The sequence below is a fragment of the Microtus ochrogaster genome, chromosome 6 (genome assembly GCF_000317375.1).
Source record: "Microtus ochrogaster isolate Prairie Vole_2 chromosome 6, MicOch1.0, whole genome shotgun sequence".
Lineage (NCBI taxonomy): Eukaryota > Metazoa > Chordata > Mammalia > Rodentia > Cricetidae > Microtus > Microtus ochrogaster.
Window position 1 is genome coordinate 31,080,344 of NC_022013.1, and position 20,328 is coordinate 31,100,671.

Below are 20,328 nucleotides of genomic sequence, written 5' to 3' on the forward strand. Positions count from 1 at the left end.
GTGATTTTCCTTCTATTATTTTCTGTAAGGCTGGATTTGTGGCTACGTATTGTTTAAATTTGTTTTTATCCTGGAAAATTTTGTTTTCTCCATTATAGTGAACGAAAGCTTGGCTGGGTATAGTAGTCTGGGCTTGCATCCATGGTCTCTTAGTTTTTGCAGTACATCTGTCCAGGACCTTCTGGCTTTCATGGTTTCCATAGAGAAGTCAGGTGTAAGTCTGATAGGTTAACCTTTATATGTAACTTGGCCTTTTTCCTTTGCGGCTCTTAATATTCTTTCTTTATTCTGTATGCTTTGTGTTTTGATTATTATATGGCGAGGGGATGTTTTTTTTTCTTTTGATCCAGCCTATTCGGTGTTCTGTATGTTTCTCGAACCTTCATAGGTACATCTTTCTTCAGGTTGGGAAAGTTTTCTTCTATAATTTTATTGAGTATATTTTCTGGACCATTGAGCTGCACTTCTTCTCCTTCTTCTACTCCAATTATTCTTAGTTTTGGTCTTTTTATTGTGTCCGAGATTTCCTGAATGTTTTGTGATGAGAGTTTGTTGGACTTGCTGTTTTCTTTGATGAATGTGTTTATTTTCTCTATGTTATCTTCAGAATCTGAGATTCTTTCTTCTATCTCTTGTATTCTGCTGGTTATGCTTGTTTCTGTAGTCTCTATTCGTTTACCTAGTTTTTCCATGTCCAGACTGCCCTCTGTTTGTGTTTTCTTCTTTGCCTCCATTTCAGTTTTCAAGTCATGAACTGTTTCCATTATCTGCTTGATTGTTTTTCCTTGGTTTCCTATGGTATCATTCACTGATTTACTCAGTTCCTCAAACTTTTTGTTATACTTCTCATCCATTTCTATAAGGGCATTTTTTATATGCTGTTTAAATGCTTCTATCACTTTCATAAAGTCAGTTTTTTCTACTTCTTCTTGATTAAGGTGTTCATGTCCTCCTGTTGTGAGCTTGCTTGGTTCTGGTGGTTTCATGTTGTTTTTCAGATTGTTGGGTGAATTCTTGCATTGGCGCCTGCCCATCGTTTCCTCTGAATGCTCCCCTATGGATCTTCTTTTACAGGATCAGGTCTTCTTGCCCACTGATGTACCTTTCCAGTGATGTCACTCCCCAGTGATGGTTCTCCTGGTGTCCAGATCGGATCTCTGTGCTTCTTTGGTAGCTCGTAAACAAAGGACCTACTCTGCTTGCTGCAGGCAGGCTATGGAGAGAAAGGAACTACGGCCCTCCCCTTTGCCCTCCCTATTCGTGTTAGGTCCCAGCGCCAGAGCAGTCTGAGCTGGGAGGTGCTATGCCGCCAAAGAGGGAAGGGAGGGAGGGAGACAGAGGGTGGGGAGATCTGGATGTAAGCTGGATGGGATAGGAAGAGAAAGGAGGTATTGGACAGTATAGCCCCCGCAGGATGACCAGAAAGTGTAGGAGGGATGAGGAACGTCTGATTTCCCTCTTCCCTGCTGCTGCTGTACTCACTGACCCCAATGATGTCTCTCCCGGTGCCCAGATCTAAACTTCATGCTGCTTGGGTAGCTCGCAAAGTGAATTTTAGATTTTTATCTTTTCTTTTGATAGAAATAGACAATAGAATACCTGGTGAAAGCCACCTGAGCCACCCCTGATGTTAACATGATAAACACTCACCAACACTCTATAGTGCAGTATATGTCCTATGGTTTTAGACACAGGTTTTTGGGTACAGATCAATTGTGGGGTAGAACTCTTATCCTTTCCTCTCCTTGAACATCTCCCACCATCCTTTGCTCTTTGTAGTATTCACTCTTCTTATAAAGGAATCTGAGATGTTGCATTGAGTGTTGTTTCTAGTGTAGATTACTTTCCTCTCAATTTAACTAACTGTATCTGCAGCAATTTAATTTAAAAGAATATATGTAGAAAGAATAGGTGAAAATGTAGAGTAATGAAGTCCGTTTGGAAAGGTGAAATTTCTGCCATGAGCATTCAGAGAACATTGGTTCTACATGGAAAGATCGTACATTCCTTGTTACTCATCACATAGAGACCAAATGTAGATTTGAAAGGCTCAACAACTAAAATACATATAAAAAGCTATGTAAAATGTTCTTAGCATGGGAAACTGCCCTGGGATCAATGTACATCATTCATTATAACATCCACATATAAACTTTGTAAAAAAAAAAAAAGCAGGTTAACATCAGTGTAGGAGGAGGCCACTTATTTATTCTAAATGCTCAGCCCCGAAATAATCACGCAGAAGCTATATTATTTTAATCACAGCTTGGCCCATTAGCTCTAGCTTCTTACTGGTTAGCTCTTACATCTGAATTGAAACCATTTCTAGTAATCTGTGTATCGTCATGTGGTTGTGGCATACCAGGTAAAGTTCTGTCCAACTGCAGCAGGGCTACATGGCTTCTCTCTCTGACTCTGCTCTTCTTTCTCCAAGCATACAGCCTAGCTTTCCCCACCTAGTTCTGTTCTTCCCTGCCATAGGCTCAAAACAGTTCTTTATTTATTAACCAATAAAAGCAATGCATAGATACAAGGACATCCCACACCACATCAGTGGTAATATGCATCTATAGAAGAAGCTGAAGCTGTCTGATAAAACCCTAGCGTCCAGAGAGTCTTATCAAGGTATTTGTTTGCAGGAGTATAATAATAAGGACTTTATTCATTCACTCCCCAACCAGTATTATGGAACCAATAATAAAATGCAAGCAACAGCACCAAGTAGCACCCAATAGACACAGAGGCAGAATCACTTTCATTTTGATGTACATGGGCCATGAGATCCAAAGGAGGATGTCTGATTTCATATTCTGAATAGATTTCTAGGTGTCAAGAGTAGTAAAATAGTGTTCCTGCATTTATACCCTGCATCAAAATTACTTTTTGTGTTGTTAAAATAAGGCCTATTTTAAAGTTATTTGATAAGAATTTTAAGAGGAAAGAAGGGAAATTACAATATAACGAGCTCTAGAGTGGTTTTTACATAAAATTCAAGTACTATAGCAATAGTGTGAGAGGAAAATGAAAAACCAGTGCTAAATTAAAACAGCACAAAGCAATTATCATTAGGGAAGATTTACAGCCCCATGTTCCTTCATCTCTATAGTAATTCCAAATTTGTGGAATATAGAAACGGCAATAGGATTTCTATTCAAAGATCCTACCTTTTTAAAAAAGAGAATAACACATCGAAAATGGAAATATGCACGGAAAAACTCCCAAACCACCATTTCATTCATTAGCCACAGTAGTAAATCTAAATTTTCTCAAGATAATTAAGATGTTTTCATCTTATACATTAATAGGATATTAGTGAATAAAATAATCCACCACAGATCTATCAGCCAAAAAAATGCATCAATGTATCACAATTTTGTCTAAGTAGAGGTAGGTTTCATAATAATATCTAGACTCTTTTATGCAGCTTATTTGAATACGAGTGTGATGCATACCCTCAAGTGTCAACAGTAGAATTACTGCAAAGGCAGTGGGAGCTGACTCTTAAAATAAAAGTATATCAAAATTATTTGACTTAATTTTTAAATGGACATTGTTATCAAGCCAGTAACTCCAAAACCACAAAAAGAAAATAAAAAGTGTGAATATTTCACTATAAAACGATTGTTTTGCTAAAAACCAAGTAATAAATATAAAAAGACAATATATATATGTATATATATATATATGATCTCAACACAATTGCTCCTAATTATAAATATCCCTATTCAAATAAAGCAATAGACATTATCAGATAACATAAAATAGAATTATTTTATTAGAAAAAATTGCAGTTGAAGATAACTTAAGAATAAAATTAAAATTTCTTTTGTTAAATGTTTCCATTGTTATGTGTCAAAATAAATGTGGAAAAATAGTCTAAATAGTCTAAATTTTATCTTTGATATGGGCTTGTAATAATAAAATGACAATTTGAAAACTGATGTAAGTTGATTTGTTCATTATTTAAAACATCATTTTCTAGGGAAATTAAATTCAGATGCAGAATTAGGAGGGTGGTTAGAGGAGAGACAGGAACACAGAGAAGTAGAGGAAGGAAAGGGAGACAGGAGATAGGGAGGGAGAGGACAAGTTTTCATGTGATTTGTCAAAGAAAGTTCGTTTCTGTATTATATGTACTTCTTTTTTTTCCACTGTGTTTCTTCCTTTTTATTTTCTGCCTTCTTTTTCCTTCTACTTCTTTTCTTCCTCTTCTTTTCTTTTTTTTCTTTTCCTCTCTCATCAGTCTCATTCATCCTATACAGGAAAAAAGAATAAACCTCTCGATTTAGCATCCAAATGTTTTCTTTTTATCTGTATTTAAGACAACAAATCTAAAGCATTAGTTCCATTTTTCCATTCTCATCAATCTTAAAACACATTTGTATAAATCTGTGCATTCGTATTGGCCATGTTTCACAGTACAGTATTGGCTCAGTAAGATCAACAGATTAGTTAAGAGTTTTGTTTCACAATCCCAGAGTGTAGAAATAGGAGCGGCGGGCGTCCCGGCACCCGGCCGCCCACATGGCTAGCTCTACCCGAAATAATTACACGGACACTGTGTTCATTTAATCACCGCTTGGCCCTTTAGCTCTAGCCCTTACTGGCTAATTCTGATATCCCGATCAACCCATCTCTAATAATCTGTGAGCACCGGTCTTAGTGAGCACCGGTCTTACCGGGAGTGTATCTTCCCAGGAGCGGGGAGCATGGCGTCTCTCTGAGGCATCTGCTCCCGAGAGCAGAGCTGTGGAGTCTGACCTCACTTCCTCTTCCTCCCAGCATTCTGCTCTGTTTACTCCTCCCTCCTGTTTTAACCTATCAGGGCAAGCAGCTTCTTTATTTAATTAACCAATGACCTTCCTCCATCACCAGAGAACCTAGACAACATTGAGGACTCCAAGAAAGACATACATGGATCTAATCTACATGGAAAGTAGAAAAAGACAAGATCTCTTGAGTAAATTGGGAGCATGGGGACCTTGAGAGAGAGTTGAAGGGGAAGGAAGAGGCAGGGATGGGAGCAGAAAAAAAATGTAGAGCTCAATAAAAATTAAAAAAAAAAAGTTTTGTTTCACATAATTTCATGACTGAATGGAAATTAGAAACTCATGTAATGAAAAACTCACTAATATTCCAAACTGTTTGTACCTTCATGAAAGAACTGAGTGACCGGCAAGCTGTCATTTCATCTTTGGCATGTTTAAGTATATTATAGAACTCTCAGTTTCTTGATGATAGCCATTTCAAATTAGGTAATTTTGATTCATAATTCTTCTGTTTTTTAGAACTGATTGTTACATTCTGTTTGGTAAGGAGTTATATTATTTAAATGACGTTGGCTATATCATTATTTGAGGACAGTCATTCCACAACTCTTAACTCTCCAGAGTTATTAATCCTCTCTGTTCTTTATAATTTTTCTCTGAAGACATGCATTCCATAGTCCTGATTATTTTATTTACATAATTTCATTTGAATTATAAAATGCATTTCCTTGATCTTCTTTTGTTGTCTTATTGCACTAGCTAGAACCTCCAGTACTATATAGAATAGATAACTAGAGAGTGGAAAACCTTATCTTGTTCCTGATTTCACTGTAATTGCTGTGAGTTTTCCTCCATTTAGTTTGATGTTGGCTGTTGGCTTGTTGTATATTGCCTTTAGTTCATGCTCGTAATTGGCTCCAGCTACTATTTGAAGAATGGATGGACCTGTTTATAAATTTGGTAATTCTAAGGAGCGAATCAGAAAGGCCTTTTTTAAATTTTTTGTATTATAGCCATGTATCTTCTCATTTTTTTGTATCCATAACAAATTTTAACTATTTAATCTCAATATCAGTGTTACAGTTTCTTCATTTCAAATGAACTGACTTTTTATTTCACAAACAAGAGAAGCATAGCCAATGAAGGATTTTGAAGATACAAACAGGGCTTTTTGCCTGCTTGTGTTGGATGGACTTTTGTGAGAGTGTGATTCTATAGGTGAGTGAGCATGCTCATAGACTTACAGACATCATGAGCTGAAAAGACACTGTAATTTTTATGACTCATTTTGGAGAAATTACCAAGTAAATATAAACTGTATGTCGGACCCACACCTCATTTTATGTATATGGCGATGAAATGATGAGAAATACTTTAAAAATGTTGATAGACATAATTTGAGATAGGATAACAAAAATGAATAATCTAAAATTTTAATTGAATAAATTTGGTTTATCATAAATAAAACCTTTTGTGCAGCAAAGACTTTTGAATTTTTTCCTCAACTACTATGGATTTTCCTACATATATAGATTAGAGAGATTGTGGAATTGTACATCAGTATAACATCCGTGTCAGTTATATTTTTCTTTCTGCTTTTCTCCCCTGTATATATGCCTTTTTTAAAAAAAAACAACAAAACCAACTGCTAAATATATTAAAGACATACAAATTGCATGAAAGCAGCTGCTGAATATATTGAGGATGTGCAGATTATATATTCAAAAGTCTGTGATGTTAGGAAAATCTAAAGAAAATTTTGATTGTGTAACCATTGAAATTCTCTCCTGTTTTTTTTTTTTTGAGTCAAAACCCAGAATGAATGTGTGTGAAACTGAGACACTTGTTGACGTTAACAAATCATTGCACTTCACAGAATTTTTTACTGTTTGAAAACATTAATTCCATCATATAACATGAGGAATATTAGGGAAAATGCTAATACATAAAACAGAAAGTGAAGTTCTGTGGACGGCAATACATGAGGGAGAAACACGCAGTTCTGTGAGAAACACGTCAATACATGACGTAGAAAGGTGCTGTACTGGGAATGGGTAACTTTAGTTCTCGGTAGATTAACATGGCATTTTACCCTCAGTGGGCTTGCTTTTCTATAATACACTACCTTTACCTGCTGATGCTCATTAGAACTCTATGTTGATCTCTATATATTTAAATATGAAACAAAATAAATAAACAATAAAGAAAAGTGTGAACTCATCTCTGTCCTAAATAGGTTCTAGGTGGAGTGGAAGGCTTGATAAAAACTGGTATTTGGATGTTAGAGTCCTGCTTTGTAAGTGGATCAATGATGGCCCTGCCAGAAAGTGAATTTTTCATTTATTGAGTTCATTCTTTTATTTAATTAAATTTATTTATTTATTTTACATTCTAATCACAGTTTTGCCTCCCTCCTCTCTTCCCCTTTCCTCTGCCCACCTCTTCTCGGCCCTTCCCTATACTGTTCTCTGGTGTTTCTGTTCTGAAACGGACAATCCTCCCATGGGTATCAACAAAGCATGACATAACAAGTTGTAGTAGGATTAAGCTCATCCCCTTGTATTAAGGCTGGGCAAGGCAACTAGTATGAAAAATAGATTCCCAAGAGTCAGCCAAAATGTTAAGGACATTACACTGTTAGGAGTCCTACAAATAGACCATGCTAAACAACTGTTACATATATGTAGAGGGTGTATGTTGGTCCTATGCAGGCTCACTGGTTGTTGATTCAGACTTTGTGAGCTTCTTTGAGTTCAGGGTAGTTGTTTTTATGAATTTTCTTGAGGTGTCCATGACCCCTCTCACTACTATAATCCTTATTCTTACATCAGAAAATATTGAGGGAAATGATTCTTTTGGGGAGGAGTAATTTTAAATATATATTAAAGTTTAGAAAGGTAATGTTTTTTATGGAAATCATCTATGTGAATTGTTAAGCCACTCATTTATAAAGCTAACTGTGCATGATATTTGAGCTGTCTTTAAAATTAGAAAGCCAATTTAAAATTTAAAAATTAGTATTTCTGAAATAGCACTACAATATTTTACAAAGTTCTCAGTTTCTATGACATATAATTTCACTCCAAATATATGATACATTAATTCAAATAGTTTTATTTTTATGTATCTGAAGAACAACAAGGTCTGTTTATATTCATTTCCATAAAATAAAGAAGTAATGAACTTACATAAATTTGTTTTTACTTTCTGCTTTCAGGGTTCAAGTTGAATTCTACATGAATGAAAACACATTTAAAGAGAGATTAAAATTGTTTTTCATAAAAAACCAGCGATCAAGTAAGTTAAATTTCCATTACTCATTTTATTCTTTGAATAGGAATCTATCTCAAAAGTCCAACAGTGTAATATTTCACAAAATCATTGTTTGTGTAACAGAATAAAATGAGGAGAATACTTAGTTAGGGGTAAACATAAAAGTTGAATAACAACAACTAAAAAAAAAAACCAAAAGATGCTACATCTACTAGTTGAAAAGTCTATTTACTCTTTTAGGTCTCTAAACCCCACATGAACCCTGTGTGCCATAGTGAATCCTGAAAAATACAAACATAGTTTAAGTAGAGCACACGTTTAATCTCAGCACTCAGAATGATGAGTCAGAAGGATCAGAAACTCAAAGTCATGGAAGCTTAAAGTATGTATTGGGGAGGGGCTCATGAGTCTTATGTCTCCCTGATATGGCAGTTAATGGTTGCTGGCTTACAATATAAGAAACATAGACAACTTAACTGTACCAGCATAGAGTTAGGGCTGTGAATTTTAACCCATGGATCTCTTTGCACTGATTTAAACTAAATTGTGTGTTAGCAGTTAGCATTCATACAGAAAATCCTGGTTTGTGAGTGCATATCCATATACTGCCTATAGGAAATACATCAGTAGTCAAACCATACTGGTGAGATATTCTCAATGACAGAGTAGCTTCAATAGTAAAGTTAGAAATAACCAGTGCTTTCCAAACTTTGATTTTAGAGTTTCCAAGAAACCCCTATCTGTTAATACTACTAAAGGGATTAAATCTTACAAATGAGGGCTTCCTCAATACACTTAATCAGTGTTAGGCCAGGCATTGTTTGAATACTCATCTAAGTAAAAAGGAGAGCCATTTTTATAAGACTATAAGCTATGAGATGAAATAAACCATTTTCAACCCTGTGGTGTTTTTGTTCAGAATGCTTTATTGCAGCAACTGACCTGAATCTAGAGAAGACGGTAACCTACCAAAAACTTCAGCACTTTAATGAGAAAAACTAGAAACAATTGCACAAAAAAAGTGTACTGTTAAGGAATGCTATAATTCACTCTACAGAAATAAACTGAAATGATAACATTTCATTCTAGATTCCATCAATTAATAATTATTAGAAGGCCTTTCTTACATCTTTATAAAAGATACATAAAGCAAATTACACTGTTAATTACACAAATGGCCAAGTGTCTGTTAATCAGTTCAGAGAATGTTTACTTAATCTTCTTCATCAAGTATCATGGTCCTTCCAGCTGTGACCTAAGCAGTTTGTATGGCATATCCATGATCATCTTAATTTCCACAAAATTTAAGATTCCACTGGCATGAAACCTAGGTTTTTAAAAGTTTAATTTGTTCAATTAAAGTATGAGAAAGGTATTTGTCTCAATGTGTCTTCGACAACACAAGCGGTAATGACTTCCCTTTGTATATGGTACATAATTACTATACAACTTCTAATTGTGGAGATGATATATGTCATAACATATATATATGATAGCACAAGTATCATACATAATTATATAACATGTTTCATCTATAAACAAATCAACAAGGAGTTAGAGAGTCATAGGATTTATGATGGTGCATGTGGGGGCAGCTTGAATTTTAAGCTAAAGTCAATCCCCAAGCAATGATTAAAGTACTTACAGTTGTGCACTGAGAAACTTGTACCAACCTTGAATGAATGATAACTTTGTAGCTTTTGACTTTTAAAACCTGAATCTCTCATCTGTGGAATGCACTGTCATTTGTATTTCATAGATTCTATAACACTGAAATTTTATTTTAGTAGCTGGATGATTAAAACTTTCAGGAAGTTTAGACAATTATAATGTGTGCTTTTTAAATACCTTCTAACTACTTATTGAAAGTTGATATTTTGACCTTATTTTTTTCTTTCTCTTTTATGTCCTGAGTTCAAATTAAAACAAATTTTGTTATTTGCTTAAAGGTCTAAGAATCCGCTTGTTCAACTTTTCCCTCAAATTGTTAAGCTGTTTATTATACATTATTCGTGTGCTGCTTGAGAAACCTTCACAGGGAAATGATTGGTAAGCTTTCTCTGTCTGATCATCACAGTATTTTAATTGTTTTGAATTATTATAATTAGCAGGATGTTATTCACTTTTTAAAGGATGTGAGACATTTTTATGAACTGATCTGATTTTAGGTAATTCTTGTCTTCCAAGGTTTGTGGGTGCATTATTGTTTAATGATAATCTGAACTCTGTTGCATGAATGTACCAGTCAAAATGCTATGACTATTACTTAAAATGGGCTCATATTGCTACAGATTTGAGCGCCTTTTTATTATTGAATCACATATGCTCTACAATATGCAAGCTTTCCACACACTTTCTGTTACAATGCACTTGTTACCCTTCAATGGAAACACTCAGGAATCTCTCAAGATGGTTTCAGCCTACGAATATTTATTTAGTTAAGTAATATCAATTTATTGATGTATTTAGGGGTTTTTTCATTCATAATTCTGTTACTTTGCTTAACATACTTCCACCAAGTCATTGCCTTCCTCTTAGTCTTTGTTTGTTGCAAGAACAGTAGGGAAGATGTCTGAGTGTGTAATGATATTCATACAAAACTTTTATGTCATTAACACCCAGGACTCCTGGCCTTCCTAGTTAATTTACAAAAATATTCAAAGAAGAAACTAAAGCCTGATGACTAATTCCTGTTATAAGTTTGTCTCCTTAAATTTTCCCTTAAGATCAAACAAAAATACACAAGTAAGAGAGAAAATTAAGTTTATCATATATATATAATAATCCAGCATGTTTAGAAAGTGATTTTAATTTAGAATTTATTTAAATTAAAATAAATAAATATTTAAAATTTAAATAATTATACATTCACTTGAATTTATTAAATAAATAAAATAAATTCAATTTAATTTTGAATTTAATTGGATATTAGATGAGGATTAGTAAATGAATAAGTCAAGTTTGGCTACTGTAGAAGTATGCGTGATAATACTTATGAAAATGAATCATGGTTGAATTTCTCTCATGGATCTTTGATCTCTCTGAGTAATATTCCTGTAAATGAGGTTAGAGAGAGGCTCATTAGAACATTCAGTTTTTTTTCCAGGAATCTTCTGCATATGTAAAAGCTGTTTGGGGGAATCCTGCTATTTTCCAGCAATAAATTCATTTCATGATACATATGTTATTTTCTTCAAAATACAGTTAATGTTACCATATCATTCCTAAATCAGAAGCAGAGGTTTGCTCATATTTGCTGTTTCTGCTGTGGGACCTTCGTGACATATCTCATTATACCTATTTTCCAGTGACCATGGGGTTCAATGCCTGCCTCTTCCCCATACTCCAAGTATGTTCTATACTCAGATTCTCCACTTGGCTATCCAGAATTCATCCCAAGCTTATCATGTTCCAACCAGCTCCTGCACTCTTCTTCCCTAACATGATGAAGAACAACATTCTCAGTTTCCTACCAAGTCACAGCCTTCTCCATTGCGGAATTCCAGCTGAACAATAGCTCAGCCCAACGTTTTTTCAGTTCACCTTAACTTCCAAGTTGAAAGTTTAACTTTCCAGATGAAAACCCCTGAGAACATTTGGTTGTTGATACAGTCAACATCCACTATGATTTCTATTGTTTTCCAACACATTACCTTGGTGCAGGCCATATACGTTTTTCAGGACTGCTGCAGTAGCCTGCAACTCAGTTTTGCCAATCTACCAATGTTCCCTTTTGTTTTATTCTTGATAGGAGAGTTATTGCCTGTCAAATGTAAGCCTAGTTCCTATTCACCTGCTTTGAATGACAAAGTTCCTGCATTACATCCCACTCTCCCTGTGATTTAACCCTGAAGTGCTGGTCCACTGAAACTTTTCGCTAAACCTTGTTTTGATTCTTAGGTCATCTCAGGCACATATTCGGAGCAGAGTTTCACATAGGTTTTGACTGACGGTACTTCTCTTAGCACTCTCCTTATAAGGTCTCCAAAAACATTTGCTTGTTTTTCTATAGTGCCTTTGTCTCTTTTACATACTGTACATATTTTTCATGCTCGCTTTACTTTCTGAGTTTTCCGTGAGTATTAGAATAAACACATAGGTCATTGGCTGAATTCTAGAGGTGGGCACAATGAACATTAGTAATTTTCTAAATAGGTGAGTGAACAGATGTGTAAATGACAGTTTATATTCTAACTCTTGTTCATGTCTCTTCAACCATTTCTAACTCCAGCTGTGGTGTCCTCTGTACAATTACTAGGACGTTCTGTCCCCTCTTTTATGTTGAGACTTCTTAGAAATGTGTTTTCTCTATCTGCGATTTAAAATTCTTTCCTTTAAACTCTCTGAGATCCTGGACCCTCCAGGATATCAACTCTTTGGTTAATATATAAATATGAAGTCCTTACTTGGCATTATTCAGGTGGTCTAGTTCTACACTGATTTGGGAGGCTTATGTGGTACTATCTGCACAATTTCCAGGTGTTATTCTTAAACACCCTAATGCATTGCTCTTACATTTTCCACTTGTTTCTGTCTTATCTAGAAGTTTGCTGAGATCAAAAGCCATGTCATTTTGTAGGTGAATCTTCATACTTATCATAAGTCTTAGGGGGTTCTGTTATTAGAATTTTCTTTTAATAGAATTATGCCCACAAATATTACCAGTGGTGTTTTTTTGGTGAATATTATTAAGGACCAAGATCTAGATATGTCAATGTATGTCTATTTTATTACATGCTTTCATCTTTGTGTTATTATAAAGGATACCCCCTAAAAATCTTTGTATATAGTACCAATGATGTTTTTAAAACAACTTAGGAACAGAATGTACATTCGAGAGACCTGAAAATCCTAAAACAGTCCATGAAGGATGTTCCAAAAGGAAAAGCCATTGGTGAATAATTATAGCAGAATAAAATTATATTATTTGGAAACATTAAGAGGACAAAGTTTCCTACAATTAACTTCTGTGTCATATTACTAAGAATATTCAGTCTTAATTACAAAGGATATACATTTGAAAAATTAGATTCTCGCAATTAAAAACCATAATAAACTAACTTATGTCTCCAATTCGAGTACACTGTTTTGCTTAGTTCCATTGTCAATGCAGTCTTGGTTAATTAAAAACAGAAATGTTCTTTATGGGTACAGGCTCTATTTTAAAATAATGAGACTAATTTGGCAATGAGATTTATTTAATTATAGTTCTGACCTGATAAGGATGCAGATATTTTGAGCTGCTTTGTTTTATTTTTAAGCTTCTCCCAGGAGTCAAACTGATATGAAACTATTGCACTAGTGACAAACAGAGATATACGAAAATAGTTTTACTGTGAATCTTTGATATCATGGGTACTGCAAATATTGGAGTATGAGGTGTGTCATTAAGGACTTCAAGTTTGTAGTATAGAAAACTGCTCTGTTTGTTAGTGGCTACATTAGAAGAAGAGCTAGCTGTGTTTCCTCAGAACCGTAGAAGCATACATTTCAATTTTATCTAAATCCACACCCTTGTTTTGGCTTTTAAAAATGTTTAAGTGATTGTAACTGTTATTATTATATAGCAGGAGTATTGTTAGTGTTATTGTTAGTAGTGGGAGTTGTAATAAATGGCAGAGTCAAGTGAAGAAGCACATTGTGGTGGTCAGTTTTAATTCACAGCACAATCAAGAATGGCCTAGGAAGAAAGTCCCAATAAGATTGAAAGCATTTGTTGTGATGTCTGGCTTCTGTTAATTGGACAAGGGTGACCTGCCCATTGTGGGTGGCAACAGGAATTTGATTTTAGTCTTGCACTATACAGGGTGGGCAGAGCCAGCTGTACACAAGCATGTTTGTGTTCCTTCTCCCCCTTCTCTTGACTGTGGTTGTGACTAGCTGCTTCAATCCCTAATGACTGTGACAAAAATTTTCCCTGGAACTGTGAGTTAAAATAAAGTATTTCTCCCCTTATTCTTGTTGGAGCTTCTGGAAAGGAAACTGAGGAACACAGGAAAGTTTCTGGATTTTGAAATTTTTGAATTTGCCCTAAAATTTGATGCTTATATAATATCTGGTGTGATGAAATTTTACAGATTATTACAACATAGTGATAAGAATTATTGTAGGAAGAAATAGAATTGTGGCAATATCTTTTTCTTTTTTTTTCTTTTTTTTCAAGACACGATTTCTCTGTATAATTCTGGCTGGTCTAGAGCTCACTCTATAGACCAGGCTGGCATCAAACTCACAGAGGTCCTCCTGCTTCTGCTTCCTGAATGCTGAAATTAAAGACCTGCACTACCAGTGCCCAGTGGCAATGTGTTTTCAATATTTGATGAAATGTAGAAAATGAATATTATTTAAAGCCCTTCCTTTATTTCCCATGTAGTTACTGTGTAGATTCAGACCTTACCAACTGATATAACACAAAAATCACAAAAATTTATTTTTTCTTAAGAAAATGTCTAACACTGATATTCCTAATAAGTTGAAAGCTTTCTCTGTATATACAACACACACACACACACACACATAAATCCAAGGCATTATAGCATACATATGTAATATCTGCATGCATGAATTAGGACCTTAGAGTACTGGAACTTTATAGAAGTATCTTACGTGAGGGTCAGTCATATCATCAGATTTTGGCAGGACTGAGATGAGTGTCTGGTTGGGTTGGCTTTTTGACATTCTGCTCTGCGTGACTTGGGAAAGAATGAAAAATATTAACAATGAATGAAGACCACTTCTATCATAATCAGCATACTGAAAGACTGTGATGTTTATTTTTTCAAAAGTATATTAATTACTGCCATGCTTTATTATTGCTTGTATGACTTGGAGTTAAGGATTTTATTTCTAATGTATTCAAAGTTATGTTTTTGAAAAACTTTTCCGGTATTGGAGGCTAGACTCTACTATACTTCTATATTCTGGTCAGTACTAAATTATGGATGTCCCAGCAATGTAGGCTTAATACTATACCAAGTGCTTAGTTTCTCTTGCATGTTGTGGGTTGTGGAGTTTTTAATTCACTAGCCTGGTTCATGTTCTGCATAGTACAGACTTGTATTGATCAATAATTTTAAGAATTTGGAAGAGTCCTTTGAGCTTCTCTTGTATTGTTTTCATGATCATGCTTCACATGTTGACATGGTTACTCTTATATGTGTATTAAACTCTTGGGCCTTGTTCTGAATATGCCCCCCCCCCAGAACTCACTTAAGATGTAAAGGTGGATCTGGCACTTTGAACATTTATTTACTTTCTTATAGTAGAAACCTATGTGAGTGTGCTGTGAAAAGCTGATGCATTTGTATACTATTACTTTTTAGCATTTGACTGCTTGATATGGTTCTTCTAATTTAATAATGTTTAATACATGTACTTGATCTACTGCATAGTCAATTTAAGCATAAATGATGTGCATTTACTTTTTTATAATTTTTCTTTTATTGTTTCATTTCAGTTGCTTACATTTGAAACAATAAAATTGCTTCCTATTAATGCTTTAGTGAATAATTCATGTCGATGATTAACAGTCATTGGTCATGAATGCTATTGTGCTTATTACTCTGCCATCCTGATGATCATGATGTTTGGTCGTTTGGTTTTTTGATAGATGCCGATTACTTTCCTCTTATATATACTACTGTAGTAAATACTACTTGTATATAATTTATTACTTTTCCCCTCCCTCCACTTTTCTTATCAACAAAATGTTTTGTCTGTTACTTTTGTATAGCTGTCAATTCCAGACTTGATTCTGAAGACAGTTCAGAGCTGAGTGAAGAACACCTCAAAGGGGTTGAGGAAGGAAGGAGCAAATCACATATAGAAAATATCAAAGAATTCCATTTTAAGAATTTTAATCTTTATCATTTCTTTCTTCCTTTCTTTCTATTACATCCTGGTCACAGCTTCCTCTCCCTCATCACCTCCCATTCCCTTCCCCTCCCCCTACTATGTCCCCAACCTCTAATTTACTCTTCCACACAATATTGCATATCATGTTGCAATATGTGCCTCACATGTATTAAGGCTGGGAAAGGCAATCCAGTATGTGGAGTAGCATGGAAATGCCAGTTAAATAGTCAGAGATAGCCCCTGTTCCCACTTTTAGAAGTACCATAAGAGGAAGTAGAGGGCATGAAAAACCAACCCAATCATATAAATTTCCACTTACAGTCTGTCCTGCCTGTGGGATGTGCTAGGACTGGTGCCTAGACCAATTGTCATCAGAGAGATTTTGTCCAACTACTGATAGAAACAGATACAGACCCATAGAGAAACAATAAGTTGACCTCGTGGAAAAAAGATTGTAGGATCCAGAGGGGTCAAAGACACCATAAGAAAACCTAGAATCCACTAATGCATTCATAGGGGCTCAAATAGACTGAACTGACAATCAACGAGCCTGTGAGTGATTTAACTAAGCACTATGCATTTTTTTTTTTTTTTACAGTTTAAACTTCATTATAAAAAGGTACAATGTGTGGTAGAGGGATTTGACCGAATTTATTCTAATAAAAAACTATAATACCAATTTAAAAATTATCAATGACTAATGAATTGATTTTTGGTAAGTTTTAGAAACTAGTAAGATTTCTAAACGGCCAAATTGCCTTCTCCACAGGGGGAGGTGCTTAGTTCAAGTTGTCAGCATGCTAAGATTAAAGTCAAAAGATTCTTTATGTACATGATGCTGAGGACTGAAGTGACTTATTGACTAATGTGTTAAGTGCTTGAAAATGCAGAGAAGTGTGTCTCAGAGCAGACACAATAGACTCCACGCCACTTTCTATGAAATCTTCAGTTGTAAAATGGACAACAGGGTTTGAGGGGAAATCTAAATTTGGACTGGAGTAATTGAAGATGTCATTTAGCCAGATAGATGTGACATTTTGGAATCCTAGAGTACTATATAGTAATGTTCAACATAGTGACCTTCTGTAGTACTTAAGCTTTTATTTATTTATTTACTTATTTTTGCAGAGATGGGGAGCTTCAAGCAGGGCTTCTCTGTGTTGCTTTAGAGTCTGTCCTGGCACTTGCTCTTTAGACCCGGCTGGCCTCAAACTCACAGAGATCTCCCTGCTCTAGCCTCCCAAATAAGTACTGTGACGAAAGGCCTGAGCCATCACTGCCCTGCTGTCTTTTAAGCTTTTTAAAGTAAACAAAATTGGAAGAGTTTATGTTTTTTTATTATTTTACATAATATGAAAAGAAAATTTCAGCGTTTGGAAATGCATTTAATGCTTTATGAGATTTCTCACTTCCATAACTTCAAAGCGTGGGTTGTTTAAATCACATTGAAGGGTTATTTTTATTTTTTGAAAAATGTTCAACTGCTCCTGAGTTGATTTTATTTTTCTCAATGACTCCCAGTTCAGTCAGTTGCATGTATAATTTGTGGTTTGTTGACTATGTTACGGTGTTCATCAGAGAGTTCAAACATTTTGTTACTATCAGAAAGAGTAACAGTTAAAGAGGACCCCGAAAGAATAGCCATGTCACATAAGAACAACATCTTATATATAGTCTACATTGACCTTAGTCATTATGATTTTTAAGTTAGTTAAATATATTACAGAAATGCAAATATAAGCTATTAATGTACTCTAGATTTGTTAGTTACTGACTTGATTCTGACTATGTTGTTCATTGTGCATTATCCAAATCCAAATTATTTTAAAACTAGCAAAGTCTTTAACTCTGTAGAAGAACCTTTGATGACATTTTAATGGAAAATGGATCGAAGATTATGAGATGTCCCTATCGTGCCATATCAATCTATCAAATGATTTGTCTTACTTTTCATTTACTATTAACAGAAATGAAAATGTAAATTAAAATGTGATGTGTTTTTATTGCAGTAGAAATGAATATTAGTAAAAAGGCTGGATCCATGATATTACTCTCATGTTTCTCAAGCCATTTCTATATTTTGTTGTCTTTTATATGCTAATTGCTATTGTTATACTTACAAGTAAAATCAAAATTTTAAAATAAATGGATTTTTCACATGAAACAACTGACATTTAATTTTTCTTTCCATAGGTCTCATATATTTTGGGTTAACAGAAGTCTACCTTTATGGGGCTTACAGGTTATGTACAATTTTTTTTCCTCTATTTCTGTATTCATTAATCATTCACAGAGAAACACTATTGTGAAGTGAACTATTGGTGTTCAAGTTGAGTTTGTCTTTATGGTTTACCTTAATGCCCAACATAGGCAAACAATTTGAATTATTCCTTCTTATATTTTTTGAGCCTTGCATTCTAACTTTCAAGATTTTTCCTTGTAGTGTGGATTAGACTTCAGAGAGTGTTGGAAAATTAAAATAGGTAAATAACAAAAAAGAAAGCAATGTTTCAACCCTCCATGTCTCCCAAACTACTTTATATGACTCACATATTCAACTCCTTTAAGAGCAGTCAAGTAGTACAACTCTGGGTACTTTTATATTCAGGAATGTGGGAGAATTTAAATAAAGGAATGTATATGTTTAAAAGGCCAGTAAAGTCTTAAGAAAGTAAAAACCATAGGCAAGAGTATAGTGTGTTTGAATTATATACCCGAGATCCCTGGAGTCAGCTGCCTAGCCTTATTTTTTGTTTCTATTAGTCTTGGTGTACATAATTGTTTTTGTAAGATCCTGTCACTTCCCCTAATATTTATGTGCTATAGGTCATTTTTTTCACTTTATGTTCTTAAAAGTGCAAACTACAAGAAAGATAGAATCACTAACTTAGAGAAGACTTGGAGTTTGCACGGAGAACTTTATGATTCATTGCCTGCATTCAATTTTCCTACAGTTCTATCTAGATTAGGAGTTTCATTGCCCTAGAAAGCCATGTTGATTCTTTTCACATAATGTTTGATAATGAATGGTTTTGAAAATGCACCAGGATTATACCACAACTAAAAATTTCTATGTGCACTTCAAGTTTTGCTCAAGTGAATTTAACTACATTGATTTATACTGACTTCTGTTGTATTTTCAATTGGTATGTAAACACTCCTTCCCAAATACTTTCCCAAATATTATATGATCATTAAAATATAATCCTATAGTTGTCATATAAATCTTCTATCATTCTTTAATAAAAAATTAAAATTAATTGATATTTTTAAAAGAATTATAGTTTCCTAAATTACTTATATTCAATTTAAATTCTATTCTGAGCAGTATGTAAAATAGCATGCCAGAATTTTCTAGAGTTCCCAAAACTATATTCTACAAAAAAATGAGATAGATAATCACCTTAGAAAGTTTGTGGAGAAAATCAAAATATTCTTAGCTTCCTATTATAAAAATGACCAGGTTCATGTATGCATGGACAGATTTACTTGGATTGTTGGCCATTCATCTGTTCTCATTGTGCTAATATTTGCTGTTCCTAAAAATTCAAAAATTTCATTTTAGCAGGAAACAACTTTTAAATCTTCAAGAAGTATCATTTCTAAATATAAAGTGTTGTAAACTTTAATTAAACAAGAAGGATAGTTGCTTTTGTATAATCTCCTGTTTTCATATTTCATTCTTCTCTCCATTTTCAACTAATGAGAAGGCAGTGTACGCATTTCCGTGGGAGATTAGTTGCCTAGGATATGAGAGGTCTGGGGTTCAATTCCTCAGCATCACAAGGGGAACATACTTGTAATTAGTTCAATTATGTAATAAATAAAACACCGCTGAAGAAAAGTGCCTGGATTTCTCTATCTGTTTTCCTGCTCCATGTGTCCTGACAGACACAGCAGCGATTGCATATACTTTAGAGTAATCCAGGAAATCGACACAAAACTAACATTTCCAACCAGAAAAGTAAAATTGGTCATGGAATGGATCTGTAATGTCAAAATATTCTGCATGGATAGAATAACCCGTTTATAGTGTATTTAAGGATGTTGGCATTACATATTTCCTGAAGTAGATGAAATGATAATTATTTTGAAGCTTGTATTTGGCTTTCTGAAGGGAAACACTGATTTAAACAGTGATGTTCAAAAAAGCAATTGTGTGTGTTCCTGATTTTTATGTATCTTGCCTATTTTAGTCAGTCTGAATATTTGACTCTCATGTTTGCAAAGAGTTAACAATGTTCATTAAGAATATGTGAAATTGCTGGACGTGATATCACATGTCTTTAATCCCAGCACTTGGGAGGCAGAGGCAGGCAGATATCTATTAGTTTAAGGACAGCCTGCCTGGTCAAGAGTGGCAGTCAGAGCTGTTACATAGAGAAACAAAAAGAAAAGAAAGGAAGGAAGGAAGGAAGGGAGGGAGGGAGGG

At 34.5% G+C, this 20,328-nt stretch overlaps 1 protein-coding gene across 4 annotated transcripts in view; it reads left to right on the forward strand.

Annotated features, from left to right (window-relative positions):
- The window catches only part of Kcnt2 (potassium sodium-activated channel subfamily T member 2), a 388,623-nt gene that overhangs the window by 120,182 nt on the left and 248,113 nt on the right, over nt 1-20,328 (forward strand). For all 4 annotated transcript variants that reach the window (XM_026779913.1, XM_026779914.1, XM_005348456.3 and 1 more), the window contains exons 2-4: nt 7,987-8,066; nt 9,992-10,091; nt 18,090-18,138. In XM_026779913.1, coding sequence (XP_026635714.1) covers nt 7,987-8,066; nt 9,992-10,091; nt 18,090-18,138 — 229 coding nt within the window. The remainder of the gene's footprint in view (nt 1-7,986; nt 8,067-9,991; nt 10,092-18,089; nt 18,139-20,328) is intronic.